At 43.9% G+C, this 25,278-nt stretch overlaps 1 protein-coding gene across 1 annotated transcript; it reads left to right on the top strand.

Annotated features, from left to right (window-relative positions):
* Positions 1 to 9,274: 9,274 nt before the first annotated feature.
* On the top strand, positions 9,275 to 15,911 carry LOC311223195 (tetraspanin-3-like). Its single transcript, XM_084307957.1, has 5 exons — positions 9,275 to 9,379; positions 10,382 to 10,480; positions 12,703 to 12,855; positions 13,550 to 13,633; positions 15,621 to 15,911. The coding sequence occupies exons 1-5, from the start codon at positions 9,314 to 9,316 to the stop codon at positions 15,690 to 15,692; spliced, it is 474 nt and encodes a 157-aa protein (XP_084164083.1). The 5' UTR covers positions 9,275 to 9,313; the 3' UTR covers positions 15,693 to 15,911.
* Positions 15,912 to 25,278: the final 9,367 nt, after the last annotated feature.

Here is a 25,278-nt window from a genome sequence, read left to right as displayed (position 1 = left end):
TTAGACGTTCACATTTTCTTGGTTATATGATTTGGGTGGGACTAGGGATAGCCCCAAATGGGGGAATGTTGGGGAAAATGTGTATGAGGTGGACTAGTTTAATATAGGTCAACTAGCAGTGCTGAAAGACGGTCTGGCTGACGTTCTTAAAACAATTTGGAACAGATGGACATTTCAGTACGGCATGTTGTGTGCTGGTAATCTCGTACATTGTATGCTTTCATATCTTGTTCTTTTCTCTCTTTCACACAGGCACAGCACACACACACAGACACACGGACACACACGTACACAGACACACACAGTCGCACAGACATACACACCGACACACACACACACACACACATTCCCTGTGACACAATACACACATACAATACACATACGTCTGTACGCAGACGCACGCACACACAGACACACACACACATACACACACACACACACACACACACATCTCACTCTCTACATCATATCGTGTGTGGACATCATATCTTGTTTATCTCTCTTCATGTTCTCTCTCCGATGTTAAATCTACGTATCATCTTAATGTACGTCATGTCAGATCTGACATGATATGATACGTCATCATATCTGTCATGGGGGGGCAGGACTGAGAGGGGATTTAGGGGACAGGCAAAGGGATTGGGGACAGAGGGTTTTTTGTTCAAGCTGTGGTGATCCTCTGCTCGACCCATAGCTCTTGCTGTTAAGAACTTCTTTTCTTAAATAAATTACCTATTTGTTACAATTGGAAATATCGTCTCCTGCTGTGTTAAACAACCTTCAGCCACAACACTCCCCTAACCGATCAAGCGACCCTGAACTCGACCACCAGAGAGAGCCTATACCCCCCTCCGAACCCCTTCCCCGACCGGTCCCAGTGAGACCCAGCTACAAGGAAGGAACGGCGTACACCGCGGAGAGGCTAAATAGACGACTACAGGATCTAGATGACCTGACAGAGGAAGAAGAGGGAGAGGAGGAGAGTCAAGCCCGACAGCAGCACAGTACTCCACAGGACCAGGAGGTCCAGTACAGCCCAGGCTATACCCCCGCGGCTCTGCGCTACAGACCCCCGACTCTATTCACGGGTGAGCATGACGCACGACCAGTCCCGAGGAATAGCACCTGGACCAGCGGGCCATGGTACCCTGCCGGTACCAGCCCACCGAGAGGCGTAAGAGAAGACTCGCCTAGGAGGCCTCTTTTCCAATGCTCACCGATGTGCCAGCCATCCACGGCGTCATACATTGGCACACCGACGTTTCCAGACTTCACCCATGAGAACCGAGCACAGTACACGGAGCTACGGATGTGCTTAGAGACAATGATGGTGGATGTAGCTGATGAACGCCACAAGTATGCTATCCTATTGAAGCACCTGAAAGTGCCCAGAGCGCACAACATAGCGCTAGCTTACGCCACCTCTACGACCCCATACACCGCGGCTCTAGCAGCACTAGACCAAAGATATGGACGTATATGGGATTACGTAATACAAGAGATAAGGCATATTGACCGCCTACCCCCAGCAACAGACAATCGCTCACTAGACGACCTGTCTATCAAAGTACAATCCCTGGTAGGGATGCTGGGGGCGCAACGAGAAAAGGGTATGCACGAACTATACGCAAACTCGAATGTCGAGAGGATTTTAGAGAAGCTGCCGCCCGCCCGACAGGAGCGCTTCAGGCGGCAAAGAGACCACCGTGATCCTAACGGTCCCGAGCCATCCCTCCTAGACTTAGCCGACTTCCTGGCGAGAGAAGTCAGCAGCCTACGGTTGGATACGTTCGTGCGGAGCACACCAAGCTCCAGAGAGGGACCTAGGAGAGCAAACGATGGCCGAAGATTGGTGACTGTCATGCACCAATCAGAATCAGTACCGAGCAGCAAGAACCACAGTACCCCCTCGATGAAAGAGAAGTGGAAGATGGTGTGCCCGTACTGCGAAAAGGAACACTGGTTGTCACAATGTGACCTGTTCAAGAAGATGACTGCTGAAGAAGTGAGTCACTGGATAAAGTCCAACAGGCGCTGTTACCGATGTGCGCGCAGTCACATGGCAGCCGAGTGCCGCCTAAAGAAGAGGTGTAGTCGGTGTGACGGAGCCCACCTAGATGTCCTACACGACAGTAACAGAAGAAAGCCTGCACCATCCAGCAGCACAAAGGCAAGTGTTATGTACATTGACCCCGCTAGCAGCGGGGGCGCCCAGGTGCTCTTAAAGGTGGTCCGCGTAACACTGAGTTACCAAGATAAGGTCATGGACACTTACGCCGTCCTTGATGACGGGTCAGAGAAGACCCTTCTCCTCGCGTCCGCTGCGGCCCAGCTGGGGCTGCGGGGGAGCGAAAACCAGATGACGATTCGGACAATAAGAAGAGATCTAAAGACGATAAAGGGCGAGAATGTCTCCTTCACTATCGCAGCAAGCGGGCAGCCAGAGAGACGGTATAGGATTACTAATGCTTTCACCAGCCAAGAAATAGGACTATCGCAGTACACCTACCCCATCGCCAAGCTGATGGATAAATATGTGCACCTGCGTCAACTACCTATCCCGCTCATAGACGGTGCCACCCCGACCCTGCTGATAGGCTCCGACCATGCAGACCTCATAGTCCCGATAGACCGGGTCCATACAGGACCCAGAGGTTGTCCTGCAGCAGTCGAGACCCGCCTAGGATGGACATTACAAGGCCCCCTCGCCAAGTCTCTTAACCGAACAGCAGCCACTAGCTGCCTCCACTCCAGAGTGACAGAAGAAGACACCACTCTCCTGCAGCATGTCGAGAGGCTATGGACACTAGAGACAATGCCCTTTAAGAACGAAAAGAAAGACATTCGTTCTAAGGAAGATATTTACGCTATAGCCCTCCTCGAGCAAGGGACAAAGAGAGTCACAGTCAACGGAGTGATGAGATACGCAACTCCACTCCTGAGGCGAGAGGGAATGCCCACCTTTCACGCCACAAAAGAAGCGACGGAGCGGTATCTATTGAACACAGAGCGGCGCCTAGCCAAAGACCCCGCTCAAGAGATTGTGTACCGCGCTGAGATTAACAAGCTAATCACAGCGGGACACATAAAGAAAATTGACATTAAAGAGGCCGATCAGACGACCGAATCATGGTACGTGCCGCACCACAAGGTCCACCACAACGGCAAGGATCGTATTGTGTTTAACTGCAGCTACCAGATCGGATCACAAAATCTGAATAAAGAGCTCTTGCCCGGCCCAACACTCGGCCCCTCTCTACTAGGCGTGCTACTACGCTTCCGCCAGGACAAGGTGGCTATCAGCGGCGACATCAAAGGGATGTTCCTGCAGGTGAGACTAGTGGAGGAGGACAAGCCCCTGCTGCGGTTCCTATGGAGAGAGAGGATCGGAGATGAGCACCCAGCCATCTATCAATGGGAAGTCCTCCCTTTCGGAACCACATGCAGCCCATGCTGTGCTACATTTGCACTACAAAAACACGTCGCAGAGGACCCAGCAGCAGATGAAGAGGTCCGACAAAGTGTGACAAATAGTTTCTACGTGGACAACTGTTTACAAAGCGTCTCGACGCCAGAAGAAGCCGAGGCTCTTCTACTCAAGCTCCGCGCCTCCCTGATCAAAGGCGGCTTTGATCTCAGGCAGTGGGCCAGCAGCGACCCGCAAGTATTGCGCAGCCTCTCCCCCGAGGACAAGGCAGCGAGCAGCGAGACCTGGATGGCGACCATCCCAGGAGAAGCCCAAGAAATGACACTAGGACTAGTCTGGCGCTTCAAAACAGACTCGCTCCATTATAGACACAAACCCCTGACCAAGGAGCAGGGAAGGTTGACGGCAATACCGACCACCAGACGGAGTGTATACAGAACACTCGCCAGACAATATGACCCGTTGGGATGTATTCTACCTTACACCACCAGGGCAAAGATGATTGTAAGAGCGCTATGGGACAAGGACCAGGGCTGGGACGATCCCATACCCGAACACCTTGCATCCACATGGAGAGAGTGGGAGACGGAACTCCGCTCACTCCCAGGTGTTAACATACGCCGCAGCTACTTCCCACCCACAGTGAGGCCAGAGACATGCAAGATGGACCTGCACGTATTCAGCGACGCCTCCGAAGTAGCCTACGGTTCGGTGGCCTACTTGCGTGCCCGAGAGGAGGGAGGAGAAATACATACTGCTTTCATCCTGGCTCGCTCAAGAATAGCCCCACGAAAGCAACAATCTATCCCGCGTCTAGAGCTCTGTGCAGCCCTAGCAGGAGCGCAGCTCGCCACGTTAATCCAACGTGAACTCACCATCCCGGTGCAAAGAACAATCTTGTGGTCAGACTCCACGACAGTACTCACATGGATCCGGTCTGATTCGTGCAGATACAAGGTCTTCGTGGGAGTCAGAGTCACCGAGATTCAAGAGTTAACAGAAGTAGCGAGCTGGAGGTATGTGGACACCAAACACAACCCAGCTGACGTCATCACCCGGGGAATGTCCCTGGATGACCTCACCCGTCACAACCTCTACAGTGACGGACCAGAGTTTCTCAAGCTCCCCGAAGAAGAGTGGCCTACACCCACCCCACGGGAGGCGAGTAAAGAGGAGGCCGAAAGCAAGAAACCTATGTTCTGTGGATTGAACACACTCGTCTCCACAGACCCCGACATAGACGATTGCCTCACCCTACAGAGTGCGCAGCTAAAGACATTTCTGTGGCACCACCCAGAGGTTCAGCCCACGACTGACATTTCAGCAGCTGACTACGAAGAAGCAGAACTTCTTCTACTACAACGAGCCCAGAGAGACTCGTTCCCCGATGAGCTAGACTGTCTACAGGGAGCAAAGCCAGTCCCATCAGACAGCAGACTGCTCCACCTAGCCCCCGAGAGCGACGCCCATAGTCTCATCAGAGTGGGTGGTCGTCTGCGGAGAGCCCCAGACTTACCGGATGACGTCAAGTACCCGATAGTCTTGAACAGCCGACACAAGGTCACAGAGCTGATCATAAAGAAATACGACGAGGATGTGCACCACGCAGGGGCAGAGAGAGTCTTCGCGGAGATCAGACGTCGTTATTGGATACTGCAAGGGAGAGAAGCAGTGCGGCGCTTCCAGCGAACCTGTCTAGACTGTCGTAAGTGGCGAGCCCAGCCCAGTATACCCCGGATGGCTGACCTACCTCCCTGTCGCCTCCGACTCGGCGACAAGCCTTTTCACTCCACCGGTATGGACTGTTTCGGCCCGCTGTATATAAAGAAAGGAAGAGGAACCGAGAAGCGGTGGGGTATTGTATTCAAATGCATGACCACCAGAGCGATACATATCGAACTCCTTCCAACCATGAGCACAGACTCATTCCTTATGGCCTTCCGAAGATTCACATCACGGAAAGGAAAACCGTCTACATTATTGTCTGATCACGGGACAAACTTCAAAGGCGGAGAAAGAGAGCTGAGAGAGAGCTTCCAAGCTATGGGCCCAGAACTTAAGACCCACCTCGCTCCATCCCAGATTGACTTCCAGTTTAATCCCCCGAACGCACCTCACTTCGGTGGAACTTGGGAACGAGAAGTACGTTCTATAAAGACAGCCCTGTACGCCGTGCTTGGGGCCCAGACCGTGACAGTCCTCACGGAGATCGAGGGAGTATTGAACTCAAAGCCCCTCGGTTACGTCTCAAGTGATGTAGCAGATGTCGACCCAGTCACCCCCAACACACTCTTGATGGGGCGGCTGGACCCCGCGCTACCCCAGACAATGTACAGGCCTGAAGAAGCGAACGGCCGAAGAATGTGGAGGTACAGTCAAGTATTGGCTGACAAGTTTTGGAACAGCTTCCTACTCCACTACCTACCGTCTCTACAGACCCGCCAGAAATGGGTGAAAGAGAGAGACAATTTGACAGAAGGAACAGTCGTCATGATTATCGACCAGTCACTACCCCGAGCTATGTGGCCGGCTGGCCGCGTAAGCAAAGTGATCACCGGTGCCGATGGAAAGGTCCGAGCAGCTGAAGTGCTCGTCCAAGGGCGGACCTACACCCGACCCGTGGCGAGGCTAATAGAACTGCCAAGGCTCCCCGATACTATCGATGACGACCATGACCCCATGACTTTGTGAACTGACTGACCCTCACAGCGGACATTGAGTAGTGGACAGTGCGGTTAATCTGTCTCTGCTTAGCTAATTAGGTGGGACTAATTAGGGGGCGGCTGTTACGAAGGATCAGATTAAACCGAATATATATATTTATTTATGGATATATATTGAATAGTATTTGTATGTTGTTTGATATCCCTTGTATATTCCTTGTACATATGCACGGAATATCCCTTTAGCCTACTATAGCCCATAATAGTTCATTCTCTTATTGGACAAAGGACCAGGCGCCAGGGGACCAGCCCCTGGCGTCAAGTTCAAAGGTACCGACGAGACATGTCCGTACTAGCCCCGGCTCCGCTCAGGGATACGGCTACCGAAATGAGAGTGGCACTATTTGTTCACCGTGCATATAAATATGGCGCAAGTAAATGTAGAAGTCCCTTACCCTTCTTCCCAACTTAGTAACAGAACGTGAAGCCTCACCCACGATACGACGTGCGGTGAAGTATGGCCTGTTTGGCCTTAGAATAGCATTGAGACCTCGTGCGAATTAATGACTGAATTGTCAGAGTTTGGCACTGTACCGTCGAGTGCGACGTATTTCTATCAAGTAATAATAGTCTATCGTGTATGGTGCATCGTGCGGTTAGAGTTCTAAAGTGACCAGCATCTCCAACGCTTCCTCGTGTTATCTAGAGTCTTATCCAGGTTGGGCCGACCACATGGCGCTTTCATCCGAGGAGATCTAGGCGAGGACCGAGGGACATGTACACTGGATTACCTGCCCGACGACTGCTGAGCCCTGTGCGGCTGGAGTATATATTTGCTTTGGTACTGTGATTTGTGGAGCGGATAATCGCCGACGCCTGTGAGTGTTGGATTTACCCCTGAGAGGAGTCAAGTTGAGTCGGCGCTCAGAGAGACTGAGGTCGCCTAGCTTCTTCTTCATTGTGGAGCTACAGCCTACAAGAGAACCAAGGTGTATTCATCTACGGATCAAGAGTCTATTGCACTGTCTTCTGTACTTGAAGTCTCCATAGATATCGTTGACCAGACGGTCTACTACCAACGGCTCTCCTACCCCCCCTACCGGCTTACAACCGGGAGGACCCCCTCCAGAATATCCCGCTATATCATTAAGTGTACCATAGATATAATTCCCTAAGAGCCAGGTTGTATACTTGCTTCCTGCGTAACCAGAGATTGGACATTCAGTGTTGATTTGCCTACGAGTACTCATTTGCCTTACAAGTGCATTCAAATGATAAATGTAAGATAAATATTCGATGTACCTTTTGCTCCATTAAATATTTGATTATTACCTTTGACTGGAACCGATTTCATTGTGGAAAGTGTTCATCATATTTAGATATCGTGTACTGTATGGCCAGTAGTTAAAGTACATAAAGCGGTAGTGGTTTAATGATACCATACTTATCAATACAGTCAGGGAATTGTACCCCTCAGTTACAACCATAGTCAGGACAGCTGAAACCATCGCAGTCAGGACAGCTGAAACCACCATAGTCAGGACAGCTGAAACCATCACAGTCAGGACAGCTGAAACCATCACAGTCAGGACAGCTGAAACCATCACAGTCAGGACAGCTGAAACCATCACAGTCAGGACAGCTGAAACCACCACAGTCAGGACAGCTGAAACCATCACAGTCAGGACAGCTGAAACCATCACAGTCAGGACAGCTGAAACCATCACAGTCAGGACAGCTGAAACCACCACAGTCAGGACAGCTGAAACCCGCCCAATTTCCCTCTGTCAACTAAAAACACACCTCTTCAATCAATAATTAAAAATAATTATCTATACTACTACCTACCATGCTTACTACTATCTACTATGTATTATGCTACTATCCCTATACTACTATGTACCATGCTATATGTCTATACTACTATCTACTATGTATGTACTATGCAACTATGCCTATACTACTATCTACTATGCTACTATCCCTATACTACTAATACCTACCATGCTACAGTAATATGTCTATACTACTATATGCACTCAGAGTGTAGCACTCAAGTTCAACACTATTTGACGAACAATGTTACAGACCTTTAGCCACCAGCGATGTACCCCTCCTGCTTAGTTGTGGTTTTGGATCAAAGTGTCAGATGAATGACTGCATGACTGACTGTAAAGGTATGTGGGTGTGTGTAGCTCAGGGGTCGGCAACCTGCGGCTCCGGAGCCGCAATCGGCTCTTTAGCCAATCAGCTGCGGCTCCCTGGTCAAAAAAAATATAATCGTTTTTATTTATTAATTTTTTTAACTTTATTTTGTATTTTATTATTTTGGAGATCGGTGTCATACTGTGACACTCAAATGAAAAAATATTTCATCAACAAAAATATTTAGTCAACTAAAATATTTCATCAACTAAAATACAGTACGTCACACCCGCGCCTCTCCCTGCCGTCTGCAAGTGGCTAATCTTGAGTTTCCGACCCCCCCAGTAAGCTAACCATGGATACATCCAAAAAAAGGAAAGTCTGAGGAAAATAGAGGGTTTAATTCAGCGTGGACAGATTAATTTGCTTTCATGACTAACGATGCAGGCTGACCTGTATGCCTGATATGTGGTGAGAAATTAGCGAACAACAAAAAATTTACTTTTTATTTTATAGATTTTCCACAAATAAGGGAAGGACTCAAATAGAGCTGCATCGTTCAGGGTTTTATTTCAAAGTAGGTCTACACATGGTAGTCTTTTTTCAAAGTGGACTAATTTTTTTTTATAAATGTTCCACAAATAAGGGAAGGACTCAAATATACCTGAATAGTTCAGGGTTTTATTTCAAAGTCGGTCTACAGACACCAGTGTTTTGTCTCCTCTTCTGTGTTTAATTAAAAAAATAGGTCTACACAGCCAGTATTTTTTCTCCTCTTCATAAGAGTTTGAGGTTTTCCTTTGTTATAACAGCAATAAAAAGTAAAAGTATAAAGTATAATAAATCGCAAATTACTTTGGGTATGCAATTGTCAGCCGTTTTATGCTAAATGTGGGGTATGCTTGGGGATAACTATAAAATGTTATACACTGTGTTATCTTCATTTTAAGGGTAAATTGGTTTTGCGGCTCCAGAGGAATAACATTTTGTGGGAGGGGGAAAAATTGCTCTTTTGATAGTAAAGGTTGCTGACCCCTGGTGTAGCTAATGGGTGTGTTTCCCTCCACAGTTTGTGTACATGCTGGTTGTGGTCTTCTGCCTGCAGGGCAGTGCCTCAGCTCTGGCCGTGTTCCACTCTGGAAAGGTAAGGACTTCAAGTTTCAAGTTCAAGTTGTGTTTTATTTGTCACATATATACAGTAAGGTACTTTACAGTGAAATGCTTGGTTCTGTATGACCCTCCTGAGATCAGAATCAGAATCAGAAAGGTCTTGTATGTGAAGTAGTTTTCACATGCAAGGAATTTGCTTTGGTCGTTTTTGGTGCGACATTAGTGTACAGACATTAACAGACATATAATACAATAAAGAGGTGGAGTAAAATAAATTGAAATATGAACTCAGTCAAGCACAATAGAATATAATATAATTATGAAATAAAATATAGATTGAATATAGATTGTGCTTCATACAGTAGAAAAAGTTAAAAGAATAAAGATCAAAAACTATACAAACTATACAAAACTAAAGTACAAAGTACAAAATGCTAATCAAATTCAAAAGTAGAGATGTAGTGCAAATATTTTAGTAATAAATAGATAAAATATGGTAGTGTTCAAAAGTGTAACGTGAATGTTAAAGGTGAATGTTTAAAGTGAGTGTGTAAACGCGGGAGGAAGCGGACATGGCCGGTTAGCCTAGGCATTGTCCAACTAACACCTCTCCCGAAGGCTAACCGACCATGTCTGCTTCCATTCATTGCTAAGTTAGGCTACCGTGCAGCCAGATAGCTTTCTACTGAACACACAGAGAGAAAACTGGTATCTATCTACTTGTCTCTCTAAGTAAGCTAATTTCCCAAAATAGCTTTCTACTGAACACACAAAGAGAAAACTGGTATCTATCTTCTTGTCTCTCTCTCTGCAGAAGACCATAAGCTAATTTCCCCAAATGTTGGCGTGTTCTTTTAAGCTCGACACAGTTGAAAATGAGGGAAACCTCAATTGTTTTCGAGTGTAAATAAAGGTTTGAATTAATATAGATATTTCTTTCTCCATAAGGGTCATGACAACCATACGATAATACTGTGATGGCGTTATTGTAAAGCATTATGGGCAATGCAGTGTGTTTGGTCCCCTGTGCGTTTAGGTGCATTCGGAGCTAGCTCCCTTCAGAGGTGTGTTTCAGAGATACACCGGCAGCAGGCAGGACCCAGACTCTAGTGCAGTGGATGCCACACAAGAGGAGGTTTGTGTGTGTGTGTGTGTGTTAGGGCTGAGCCCAAACGTTCAAACCTTCGAACCTTTGTTCGTTACGTTGGCATTCGAATTCTAAATCAACATTCGAATTAAAAAAGAATTATAAAAAAATAAACGTTTTTTTCTTTTTCTTTTTAAAATATTTTTTTCTATTAATTCTGTTTAAACCAATGGGGTTTTTCTTCACAGTTGCAGATAAAGATTAGGCTACACTAATATTATAGTATTAAAAGAAACTGATGAGTTATATTCATTAAAGAAAGTTGATTTAATTGATTTAGTTGGCTGGGGCTTCTCCCTGGGCTGGGGCTGGGGCTGGAAAGCTGATTTAATAAAAAAAAAACAGATGAATGACTTTATTCAAATTGAGGATTTAGTTTGAGGATATAAAATATATATATATTATAAAAAGATTTAAATTTTTTTTGAATTATTAAAAAAAGATTTAAATAAAAAACGAAGGTTCAAAAAAAAGAAAAAAAAATTACGAAGTTCGAATCCCAAAAACAGGCTTCGGGTAGTGTGTGTGTGTGTGTGTGTGTGTGTGTGTGTGTGTGTGTGTGTGTGTGTGTGTGTGTGTGTGTGTGTGTGTGTGTGTGTGTGTGTGTGTGTGTGGTGTGTGTGTGTGTGTGTGTGTGTGTGTGTGTGTGTGTGTGTGTGTGTGTGTGTGTGTGTGTGTGTGTGTGTGTGTGTGTGTGTGTGTGTGTGTGCTGCTACATTCTAAGATTCTCAAATGAGGACCATGTAGACTCAGTAAGAACATGTCATTGGCCGTTGAGACTTCACTCACAGTAGACGACGTCTACGTCTACGACAGTAGAGAGTCGGTGTGTCCACATTAACACTTTGGACGCCATACCCGATGATAGTCGGGTTAACTCGCCGAACATTCAGCGCCAGACCCGAGTATAGTCGGGTTTTCATCGTTATTTCTTTTATTCGATATTTCCATTCATTACAGGCACACGGACATCTGGGTTAACATGGGGAATCATTTTGAGAATGCCTATGTGCAATACCGGCCGCATCCACCCAGGTGGCAGTATCGCGCACCCTTTGAAACTTGATATCTTGGCCTGTGGGTCGATCAGAGGTTTCCGGTCGGATTTCTATTGGTCGGGCAAGGGGACCGGTTGTCCCGATCGGATTGAGAAGCCTGAATTGCTCCCGGTCCATGATGTGTGGCGGATTATGTTGGCGACACGATCAACACCAATACTGGGACTCGCGATCAGATCATTGGAATATTCTTTTTGGGGTACAAGGTAAGGCCTATATGGTATCAATCCTGCTGTGATCCAACCATGATTTCACTTCGATCACAATATATGTGTGTAACGATCAAAGCATCAAAAAACGACCCCCCCACACCCTGTCATGCATTCATGATGAAACATAATACTGATAATATAGATGTGATTTCAAAATAGTAGCGTGTACAGGCGAGAATTTTTTTGTAAATTGCACGTATTGCTGCATAGCGTCGTTTTCTGGGATTAGACAGGATTATTCTAAAACTATAGTCATTCACCATGGTATAAAACGGGAATGTATGGATGAAGAAATGATTTCTTTTTCTCATATTGAACGATAGATAGGTGATGGGCCATAGTATTGTACCCATAGCTATAATATAGAATATAGTTATAGCCCTGCAAACACCGCCACGTATTCCTATACTTTAGACTCTAGCGTCTGCCTTTTAACAACACATCACGCATATCGCTCCGGCGTCCAAAGTGTTGAGATGTGTTTTGGAAAATTGCATTGCTAAGGAACAACTCGGGCTAAGGTTTATTTCCTGCCAGCTGTTGATATTAGCAACAAGGAGAAGCCTATATAAAGCATGTTCCTTGATTAGTAGCCCATTTATTTATTTACGTGTATGTTGTTGTGATTGAAAAGGTCTATAGCAGCTTTAATGTTTCAGTACTATAATGCTACGGGGGGGGGGGGGGCGACAGTGGCCCAGGAGGTAGAGCGGTCGTCTGGTAATCGGAAGATTCCTGGTGTCGGAAGTGTCCTTGAGCAAAGACACTTAACCCCTAATTGCTCCTGATGAGCAGGTCGGCACCTTGCATGGCTGCCTCCGCCGTCGGTGTGTGAATGTGTGAGTGAATGGGTAAAATGTGAGGAACAAAATTGTCCAAAAGCGCTTTGGATAAAAGCACTATATAAATGCTCCATTTACCTTTGTGTACCCCACCCCAGTTGCAGTGCTGTGGTGTCCATGACTACCGGGACTGGCAGGGCACCGCCTGGTTTATCCACAGTGGGGGCCGCAGGGTTCCTCACAGCTGCTGTAACTCCACCTTCCAGTCCTGCAACGGAACCCTGGACCAGCCCTGGCAGCTGTATCCACAGGTAGACACAGGTGTAGAGATGAGGGACAGATCCTGGACCAGCCATGGCAGCTGTATCCACAGGTAGACACAGATGTAGAGATGAGGGACAGACCCTGGACCAGCCCTGGCAGCTGTATCCACAGGTAGACACAGATGTAGAGATGAGGGACAGACCCTGGACCAGCCCTGGCAGCTGTATCCACAGGTAGACACAGATGTAGAGATTAGGGGCAGACCCTGGACCAGCCCTGCAGCTGTATCCACAGGTAGACACAGGTGTAGAGATGAGGGACAGATCCTGGACCAGCCCTGGCAGCTGTATCCACAGGTAGACAGACACAACACACAGACACAACACACAGACACAACACAGACAGACAGACAGACAGACAGACAGACAGACAGACAGACAGACAGACAGACAGACAGACAGACAGACAGACAGACAGACAGACAGACAGACAGACAGACAGACAGACAGACAGACAGACAGACAGACAGACAGACAGACAGACATTCACAGATAGACAGACAGACACAACACACACACACACAACTTGGCTCTCCAATTCTAATCCAATTATTTATCTCTTTCACTCTCTCTCTCTCTCTCTCTCTCTCTCTCTCTCTCTCTCTCTCTCTCTCTCTCTCTCTCTCTCTCTCTCTCTCTCTCTCTCTCTCTCTCTCTCTCTCTCTCTCTCTCTCTCTCTCAGGGTTGCCAGGTGAAGCTGGAGGAGGCTCTACTGTTTGTGCTAAGTCTCATCATCTGGTCCTCTCTGATAGTGCTGCCAGTGGAGGTGAGAACCACTGGCTACATGGTGCCTGTACGGCTTCTTGGGGCGGCTGGCATCACGCCATTTGTTGTGGGTCACTCCGGTTGATTCCTTTCGGGTTTACTGTACGTGTTTTGGGGTTAGAAAGATGCCACAGAAGATCTCAGAAAAAACTCCTCTTCTTCATGCAAGCTACTTTTATTTGATAACGCCGGCATGGAGAAGCGGATGACCGTTTCCATGGCAGTGCATTTGCTGTAAAATTCTGCAAAAGAAGAAGACCGTGGAAGAGAGCATTTAACAAAAAAGAGTCTTCTTGTTTGGATTTCTTGGATTATATACCAGATTATATAATACAACAAACTCAAATTCAAGTTTGGTTTTATTTGTCACATATAAGGTACATGTACATTACAGTGAGACGCGTGGTTCTGTATGAGCCTCCTAAGATTGTGCTTCATACAGTTAAAAAAAAAAGTTAAATAGTAAAGAGACCAAACACTATACAAAATATACAAAACTAAAATGTACAAAATGCAAGAAAACTAAACGCAAAAATTACTGACTGAACTGTCCTGGGGCACAGGAAGAACAACATACTGACTGAACTGTCCTGGGGCACAGGAAGAACATACTGACTGAACTGTCCTGGGGCACAGGAAGAACATACTGACTGAACTGTCCTGGGGGCCTGTACGTTAATGCCAAGCAAGCAGTGCAAAAATGCTTCCGCATTCGTCACCGCACGCTAGTGCGGTAAAGCGCCCTTCTTTTCAGACAAATGCTACCGTGCGTGCACCGGCGGCGGCGTGCTCGCTCAGGTGCGTGCGTGCGCCGGCGTGCTCGCGCGAGGTGCCCGCGCATGCGCATGAGATCCCGCCTTGGTTGGAGCTCAATATATATAAGTCACCGCCTCTTATTCACTATCTGGCACTAGCTCAATTGGCAAGGACACATGGCTGTGGATCCTATGGCTTGTTTGCTGGCGAGTTCGAATCCCATCGAAAATATTTTTTAACGTGATTTTTTTTTTAACGTGTATTCTTTCGCCGGTTAAGGTTAGGCATTGTTTCGGAGTTGGTTAAGGTTAGAACGGTTAAGTTTAGGCGCTGTTAAGGAGCTGGTTAAGGTTAGAGTTTGTCAAAGAGAATGGCAATATAATTTCTATGGTTAAGGTTAGGCATTGTTTCGGAGTTGGTTAAGGTTAGAACGGTTAAGTTTAGGCGTTGTTAAGGAGCTGGTTAAGGTTAGAGTTTGTCAAAGAGAATGGCAATAGACAGCCTATTTCCGCGCGACCTGGGCGCTGGGCGGCGGAAAATGAAAGGCGCATTACTGCATGCCACTACGGTAAGTTTTTGCACTGCTTGCTTGGCATAAAGCTACACGCGTCCTGGGGCACAGGAAGAACAACATACTGACTGAACTGTCCTGGGGCACAGGAAGAACATTATGTGAATTCTTAACATGTGTGGCATTCCAAAGGGAGCGACAGTGGCTCAGGAGGTAGAGCAGTCGTCTAGTAATCTGAAGGTTCCCGGTTCGATTCTAGCTCCTCCCGGCAGTGTGAGCAAGACACTTGACCTCTAACTGCTCTTGATGAGCAGGTTGGCACCTTGCATGGTCACCTCTGTCGTTGGTGTGTGAATGGGAGAATGTGAGGCATAAGTTGTAAGTGCTTTGGATAAAAGCTGTTATATAAATGCAGCCCATTTGCCCTTTAATTCTGCTCTGAGCTTTAGAACTTTGATCGGGACCACATTTTATGCCTGAGCCCAAAATTTAAACCAGTACCTCACAGTATTAAATTACCCAAAACCCAACCAGTACCTCACAGTATTAAATGACCCGGAACCCAACGAGAAACTATTCTTTCCAGTAATAATGTGCATGTAGAAGTGGCAAGCTTCATAAAAGGTGACTTATTAACCATGTTACAGCTATATGCTTATTTAACTGCATTTTAAAGCATTTTTTTTAAGCCTTCTTTTTTCTTGTTATTCCTCTCACACAGATCGTTGGGTTTGCAAGTGTGGCCCAGCTGATGAAGGTTCAGCCATTACTGGAGTATGGCCTACTGGACTGACTCCTCCTTTTTTGATGCACTTGTTAAAATGCTCCTCTACTCCCTATAACACCAGAGATGCTCACCATATCTTGCTAGATGTTCACTTCCTTCTGTCAACCCTTCTTCCAATTTGCTGCTCCCAGCAGTTGGAACGAGATGCAAAATACTTGGAAAATGTACAAATCGATCCCCCTCACTACTTTTAACACATTGTGCGCCAACAATGAGTATACTCGTTATTGCCCGCCAATCGTTGTGCGCCAACAACGAGGGAACTCGTTTTTGGGATCAATGTTTAATTTTTTCGCCATGGCATTCATAATTCATCCAGCCTCCCTCCGGGACGCAGCTGGACCCTGGTCTGATATTGCAACGCCTCAATACTGGCGCCTGGTGGATTTCGGGCGAGTTACACTCCACGCCAAACCGGAAGTGGCGCTCGGTGCATCGTGGAAAATCCTCCGCCAGAGATATATTGTAACGTGGGTCTAGAATACACACTCGAGTGCATTGGATCGCTTTCGAAACGCAAGAATCAATATGATGAGAAAACATAGTAGCCCCACAGAGATTGAAAGACATAGCATACACTAAACTTTCAATCAAGCATTGTGAGCGAGAATTTGGCCCAATAATAACCCATGCAATCAGGACATGGCGGGAAACACAAAGGAAATTTCCTAACAATCAAGTATGGCATAATCACACTCCCATATTCAATAACAATGCTCTCTTAATGGGAAAACGACCTATAAGATTCCCTGTATGGGAAGAAAGAGGCATACACTCATTAGGGGATATTTTTAATAACAAGGGCCTCTGTAGTTATGTCGAAATATGCATAAAGTTTAACCTCACCGAGTCCACATGGCTTTTTTACATACAGTTACGACTTTGTATGAGATCTCACGGTGTTCCATTACACATACCAATTGAACACCACAGATACCACAAATTTTTCTATGACAGAGATACATTGGGAGGTTTTGTATCAGGTTTTTATTATCAATTACTAACGTCCTCGTACGAAACCCTTCAACTAGACAATGTCTGGAGGAGGGATATACCAGACCTGGAAAATGACTTTGATTGGCAAGGAGCCTGGGCAAATGTCCGACTTACATCAAGGAACCCGGATCATCAACAAATCAATCTGAACTATATTCACAGGACATACTTGACTCCTATAAGGCTGTGCAAAATGGGGCTTATACAAGACTCCAAATGCTCCCAATGTACAAATGGGGATGAAGGAACATTTATGCACATGTATTGGGACTGCCCACCAGTTAAGGCATTCTGGGAAGATGTGTCCCAACAATTATCAATACTCGTATTTTGGAATATACCTGTACACCCCGCGGTATTGCTATTGAATGATGTTTTTGAGTTTGCAGTGAACCCACAACTAAAAAGATTGGTTTTATCGGGTATCACAGTAGCTAAAAAACTGATTGCATCACGTTGGTTTCAACCGGAAAAAATTTGCCGGAAAGTGTGGTTTCTTACATATCTTGATGTGATATATCAAGAAATATCAACAGCAAGAATTCTAGGGCTCAATGAATCCAAAATGTTAATGTGGTTAGAAGTGGTGGAGAGAATAAAAGCTAGCCTATAATGGTGATGTCTGGTTAGGAGTGAGGGATAATGGAGGTACTATCCAAGAGGGGGTCCGGGAGGGGGGGATTTGAGCTGGAGCATATGTGTGTAGGGTTTTAGAAAATAGGTATTCGGGGTATATTATATACTAACATTTATATAATTGTAACTTCGCTGGATATACACGGTATACGGTTAAAATGTTATTATTGACTATTTTTGTTTTATCCTGTTTCTGTACTTGCATATATTTTAACCACCTTTACTGAAAGTTTCATTATACATTGTGTGTTGAGTACTGACTTTTAATAAGTTGTGTTTTGCAATAATAAAAAAAATTTAAAAAAAATAAATAAAAAACACAATACAAATGATAAACTAAAGAATATTTTTTACATTCTTTATTAAATGATAAACAAATGCGTTCGAGGAGGAGCAGAAGGAAGCAAATGCTGCCCCTTTCTCACAATATCATACATAAAACAAAATCTCTTACAAACCTAAAATAACAAACAAAATAAACATACATAAATAAATAACACAAATGTTAGTAGAACTAAAAATATATAAAATAAAATGTTTAGAGCTCCTCGTTTTTGGACTCATCAATGAGAGTTTTCCTATATCTATTTTTGAACTGTACAATGTTCTTGCTAATTTTTGTTTCTTCATCTCTAGGCCATTCCACAGGATTACACCACAAACTGAAATACACAAACCTTTAAGAGTAGTGCAGACATAGGGTTGTTTTAAATTATAATTCCTTCTTAAATCATATTTTCCCTCTCGATCCCTAAAGATATTTTTAATATTACCTGGCAGTACATTATTTCTTGCTTTGAACATACTTTGTGCAGTTCTGAATTTCACTATGTCCATAAATTTCAATGTTTGTGTCTTTAAAAATGTATTATTAGTATGCTCACGATACCCAACATGATTTACTATTCTTATTGCTTTTCTTTGCAGTGTACATACCTTCTGTAGGGTGCTCTTATAGGTATATAGAGGATCTTGTTCAGTTGTCAGTGAGTAGTAGTTTAGTCTCAAATGGATGAATGTCACAATTACTGTCGTCCTTTCCTCCACCACCTGCTATTTTCCACCATTACCTCCTCCTTTCCTCCACTACCTCCTTGTTTCTTTCAATAAAGTTCTGTGAGATTCAAAAAAAAAAAGAAAAAAAAAAATCAATATGATTTCGGCGTTTATTGCGTCATACAAACGGAAAATGGATCTAGCAGATCGACATAGAATAATTGGAATTTATTTCCTCCAGACTCATTGGCGAACGGTAAGAGGAATCTAACGTTATCTTCAGCTCGATTGTTTATTTATTTCACTGCAATTCATCTGATCAACGTATCAACCCATACTAAAAAAATCCGTTACTGACAATCAAGGAATTATAAACGACGATAGATACCGATGTTGAATGGGCCATAGTAATGTCGATATAGCTATAATATTTAAAAAGTTATAGCCCTGCAAAGAAGGTGAGCCACTCCATAGGCTTACAGCGGTGGCAGAGAGTGGTATAAGATGGGCACAATGCCTGGCAGACAATGTGTTAAGGACTCTTACAGTATCTCAGAGTTGTTTACACTGCACCTGCAACTGTCACCCAACCTTTTAACTGTAAATTGTCTGTTCTGCTTCATGTATTACATACCTTGTAATTTTATTCGGTTGTTTGTTTGATGTGTGTTTTAATTATTTCCCTTACCTCTGTGATGTATACCATCTGTCTCTTTTCTATTTTATTTTATAAAAAATGTTTTGTCCCTTTTTCCCTGTTACCCTTCGAGGGGACCTTTTGTCCTCTCGCCAGGCCATCATTGAAAATAATAAATGTGTTCTTAATTGACCTCTGTGACAGATGTGCTCCAGATGTTCTGGTGGTACAGGAAGGGGATGACTCTGTAATGCACTGCGTTTTCTCTTGTGTCAACTTATCACTGGCGGCACGGTTGTGTAGTGGCTAACACTGTCGCCTCACAGCTAGAAGGTCCTGGGTTCGATTCCCGCTTGGGGACCAGGTTGCGGTGTTGCCAGGTACCCAGGTGGGGTATCTCCCGGGCCTTCCTGTGTGGAGTTTGCATGTTCTTCCCCCCGTGCTCGCAAGGGTTTCCCCTCCCGATAAGATAAACCCAATGGAAAAACATGCACAACAGATCGCTAACGCTGTCGCGTCCCTGACGAAGACGGACAGGAGCACTTGGATTGGTCCCCGGGCGCGGCGCACGCTGCAGCCCTTGTCTGCTCCCGGCTGCCCTTGGGGGGAAGGACGATGCAGAGAACATTTCATCAGCGACTCAGTGCATGTGTGTGTGTCCCTGTGGGTCGCCCATCGCATGTGTGTGTTAAAAAATCACCACGACAAATAAAGACTTCTTCTTCTTCACTGGGCTCTGTGGCAACATTTCTTCCAAGAAGCACGTTTATATTTACAGGAGCACAGGGACGAATTGTAGGGGCATGATCTGTAAAAACAATTGCAAATTTAGGTAGCAAACATTTATTCCTGGGAGCGTGCTATAAAATGGTGGCAGCGTGGCCTACCTGGTGCGTTCAGCCGGTCCTCGTCAATTTGTAAAGTCAGACATTTCTGAATTAACTACCAGGAAATTGCATTCATATGGCAGACCAAGCCATAAATATAAGTGGCAAACTGGGGCTAGTTCCATGATACCTGAGTTTACAAGTTGTAATGAATCACTTACCTTTCAGCTTCTCATTGGGAAAATGACAAACAAGGCCTCATTTTGTATAATGAAACATTATGATTCACCTGTGATTCTTACAATGTGATCAAACCACGTCAAGAAGAATGGTTCAATAATAGTCTCTCATTTTGCAGTGTTTAATCTGATCAGTAATGACAATATGACCTAAACAAGCACCTGAATGCAATTTCCACAAATATATAGATTAGATTTAAATGTATTGTCATTGCACAGCACAAGTGCTACAATGAAAGGAAGTTGGCATCTAACCAGAGTGCAAATGTATCAGTAAAGTGCATATACAAGTGATTAAATGTGATATATATATATACAGTAACAAGCTATTGAGTAAATATGCTAATCTGGTGTATGTATAATTAGGTACAGTGATACAGGTATAAATATCCTATGGTAGTAAGCGATACTAACCAGTGTTAAGAGTATGGGATATATACAGATATAATATATACACAGGTATACGTAGATATAATATATACAGGTATGTATACAGTTGTAGATGAATATATATATGGTATATACAGTATTATTGTACATGGCTAGCATACACACAGTACATTTCGCAGAGTAAATTGTACTCAAACTGATTTAAGAAAGGACTAATGAGATCCAATTTAAACTCAGATTAATTTAGATTATTCAACATGTCTTTCTTGTCACAGGTGGTTTATTAATAAGGTTTTAGGAATATCGGTATGTCAATACATCATATTTCTTACTTGCTTCGTGATGCTGCATCACAACATAATTTTTTTGCAAGATGGGAGGTCAGTCTGCGTGTCACAACCGATGAACTAACTCCAGTTCATTAAAAAGAAAAGAAATATATATATAATTGTTCATGCACTGTATTCTACCTCAAATCAAAAGTATTTGTAAAGCCCGCAATCACAAGTTAATGTCCCCATGGGCCGGACAAGTCTTCTTTAAACAAGTCAAGAAGAAACATCACAATAAATCAAGAACAAAAAACCCACCATGAAATCCAAAATAAAATGTAAAATAAATAAATGCAACACTCCCAGACATACCCCAGCGAAGGTAGGGAAAAACTCACTAAAAACCTAGCAATAGGAAAAAAGCACCACAGGCAATGTGGAAGAGAGAAACCTTAGAAGGGCCGTTCAAGGGGGGATCCCCCTTCTTCTCCATCGATGGGTGGAGAATAAAACAGGCGAAATAGTTGGTATGCATGTACCTATACGTGTAATAAAACATAAACGTGTAATAAAACAGAATCGCAATAGGAAGCCAATGAAAATATAATGTTTCAGGCGAATCTGTGCATCAGGCAGGAAGCTGGCCACTGTACCTAACTTGCCACGACACAGTTCAAGTTTCAAGTTTCTTTAATAGTTGTCATACAGAAGTACAGAATACTTTTATACAAAATGCTTCTTACTGTTACGCTCCAGAGACTGTGCTAGACAAGATAAGTATCAAATAACATAGTATAGCATGTAAATTAGAAGTAGAAAATGAGGTCACAGTGTTCAGTATAGACATATGTACAATGTTCGATGCAGAATAGACGTAACTGAGTTACCATATAATATACAATACTATGCAGTGTACTAATATACAATACTATATAGTGCAAAGCAGAAATGGGATGAGGTACAATTAGGTACAATTTACAGTAAGGTGTACGAGTTGTAGTGCAATCCTTTATCAATAAATATAAAGTGTGGGGAGTGGGTGCTACAGTGTGTTTGTTTAAAGTGAGTGTGCATGTGCTATAAAGTGTGGGGAGTGGGTGCTACAGTGTGTTTGTTTAAAGTGAGTGTGTGCGTGTGGATGTGTGTGCTAAGTGCGTTTGATGGTTGTTGTGTAGTGTTCATTGTTCATTGAGCAGCCTGATGGCCTGGGGATAGAAGCTTCTTCTGAGTCTTTCTGTGCTCGCCTTGAGACTCCGGTATCGCTTGCCTGACCGCAGCAGTTCAAAGAGGCAGTTGTTCGGGTGACTGGAGTCCTTAATGATTCTCTTAGTTCAATTGGATTTCCATGACTTTTATTTATTTTCTTTATTAGATCAGATTAAAATGTATTGTCATTATTCAGCACAAGTACAGTACAACAAAAAGAGGTTTGACATCTAACCAGAGTGCAAATGTAGCAGTAAAGTGCAACAGCAATATAAAATGTACATTTAAACTGGGTATAAAATATATAAATTAGTACTACTGGGTGTAGTGCTAATCAGATGTACAGAGTTGTAGTATAATATGTACAGTGATACAGGTATAAAGACAGTATGGTAGTAGTCATACTGGCCAGCAGCATAACTAGTAAGAGTAGGTAAGGGACATATGTACAGATATAGTATCTAAAGATATGTAAAAGGATTATGTGCAGGTATGTACAGAATAAATATATATATATATTGTACATGCTATCATACAAAGTTATATGGGTTATATGCAGGTGTATAAGTAGGTATATAGGAGGGTTGTTTGTAGGCAGGTCTATTGACTATGCTCTCTACATGCACTGGCCGTCAGACCCACTCCTATCCGAGCTCCGGGAGGGTCATCAAATTTAGAAGCCGGGTATTCTCTGTCCTCGCTCTACAATGGTGGAACGAACTTCCCACCACAGTTAGGACAGCCGAAACCCGACCAATCCATGGACTAAAAACACACAATCCTTTTTTAACAATAACCTTCTCTTACTGTCTTATATATCATGCACTCTTACTATTACTACATATGTATACTATGTCTCTACTACTATGCACTCAACACTGCAGCACCCAAGTTTCAGCACTGTTTGATGAACAACTTTTTTATACTATTTCTGTATTACAAACAGTACTGTATTTGTAAATCTGGTATGTCATAAATGTATAGATGTAGCAGTACTGTCTATCTGTATGTCGTGTATGTCATATGTTATGAGGAATTGAAAATGGGGGACCCTGATGTAAACAAGATGAAAGTATTTCTCTGGTCTGCATCCCCTTAACAATTGTGTGTATTGAGCTGTACTGTATTGTACCCATTCTGCAATCTGTTAATAAAGTTTTCAATCAATCAATCAACATTGTTACTCGGCTAGTCGGCTGTAAGACTTGTACCCTTCCTGCTGACTTGTTGTACAGAACATATAATCGCGTTGGATAAAAGCATCAGCTAAATGTAAATCCATCAAATTGGGTGTATTACCAAAGAGTATATCACTGCTGTCCTAAATGCACTAGCGATTTACAAAAACGATACAGAGTCACGTGGGTCTAATGCAGCAATGCATGATGGGTAAATGCCATGTTAAAGCAACTAGTAATCTTTGGTGCTGTTATGTCGAAGATACGAAAATGATTTGATCTAGACTTGATTAGGGGGGAAATGGTGGTTATTATAGCACTGGGTTAATAAAACAATGGTAATAGCCCAGCGGTATATAGTGAAGATAGACCATCAGCCAAACTCATATGTGCGCGAAGCACTATCCTCTCCCCGACGTGTACAACTCATACTTACCTGGCAAGGGAGATACCATGATCATGAAGGTGGTTCACCCATGGCGAGGCTCAGCCATTGCACTCCGGCTGTGCTGACCTATGCGAATTTCTCAAATGTAGAAATCTCGATTGCATAATTTCTGGTAGTGGGGGACTGCGTTCGCGCTCTCCCCTGATATATTGTGAAAAAGAAATCTAGGCTTTGGCCGATAGAGGCAGCACGTTCCCTTTAACACTGAGGCTCTTTACATGATGCCACACTGAACGACACAGGAAGTTCTTCACACCAACAGCCATCAGATTGTTAGTGTGCCTCACTGAGTACAGAGGTCAGAGTAACAAACATATCAATGTGATTTTTTTTCTTCAATCAATCAATCAGATTTATTTATATAGCACATTTAACATGACACGGGTCAACCAAAGTGCTGTACAGAGGGTAGATTCATATTGACAACAATCACACCGTTTTATGGGAGGGCACACAGGAAAACGGGGCATGAGTCAGTGAACTGGAAAGGCTAGTAGGTAGTTTTTTTTTTTATTTGATTTGATATTTTTTATTTTCGTGTCTTACATACAGATGTATGCCCAGCCCATATGGGCTTACAAGACACATAACAATAAGTATATAATAATATACTTTACCAATTACTTAACAAATGACATAGACCAAGATGGCCATAAAAGAAAATACAAGAAAACGTAATATAACACAAGCTGTACTCAATGTAAATAAACAGAAAAACAAGGTGAATTCAAATACAATTATATAGGATACAGTGTGTTTTGTCTCAGGTGCCATGCCTTCTCCAAAAATCCTGCAAAACCGAAGATGTCCTCCACAAAAAAACAACTCAACATACAACTCTCAGACTGCCAAAACAAATCTGGGTTTACAATTTGAATTTTTTCAAATAAAGCCCTCCTCAAAGTGGTGTACAAAGGGCAATAAAAAACAAGTAGAAGTAGTAGGTAGAAGTGGGTTTTGAGTCTAGATTTGAAGGCGTCTATCGAGGGGGCAAGCCTAATGGAGGTGGGGATGCTGTTCCACAGTTCAGGGGCTGCAACAGCAAAGGCGCTGTCCCCCCCTGAGCTTGAGGTTAGACCTCTGGACTGTCAGGAGCCTCTGATCGGCTGACCTGAGGGACCTGGTGTTGGAATAGGGGGATAGGAGGTCTGAGATGTAGGAGGGGGGGTGACCATTAAGGGCTTTAAAAACAAATAGGAGAACCTTAAAATCTATCATGTAGCATACTGGAAGCCAATGAAGGGAGGCAAGGACAGGGGTGATGTGGTCTCTCTTGCGGGTTCCGGACTGGTTAAATCCTACTGTACATTATCCATTTACTGTATTTTTTTTGACTATATTTTAGAATGTATATCTTTAGCTGTGTATTTTGATTTTTTAGAATACCTAAATGTTTATTGTGAGCGATCTGTGGTGCTGAATTTCCCTCGGGATTAATAAAGTACTTCTATTCTATTCTATAAAGTAACACTCCAACGTTATGGGAACTACTGCTCTGCACTAGAGTCAAAATAATATAGATACTGTTATCCTCTCTGTTCGTTCGGTAGGGGGTTATCCGCCTGCAAGCTAGTCTAGTTTAGCACAAATTAATGGAGGCTAATACAGACCCCAAGCCTTTTCTATCAGAGCTGCGACATCGCCATACAGGAGCATGCCTATGTTCCCACATTTCTACAATTTTTATCAAATTTAGGCTCTATGTTGCCACACACAGCCCAATGGTCCCACAGCCCAATGCTCCCACATTTCCTTTTTTCATACATT

Source organism: Notolepis coatsorum (genome assembly GCF_963971535.1).
Source record: "Notolepis coatsorum genome assembly, chromosome: 2".
In the NCBI taxonomy this organism is placed as follows: domain Eukaryota; kingdom Metazoa; phylum Chordata; class Actinopteri; order Aulopiformes; family Paralepididae; genus Notolepis; species Notolepis coatsorum.
Note: the sequence above shows the minus strand (reverse complement) of the source record. Positions and strands in the feature narration are given on the sequence as shown.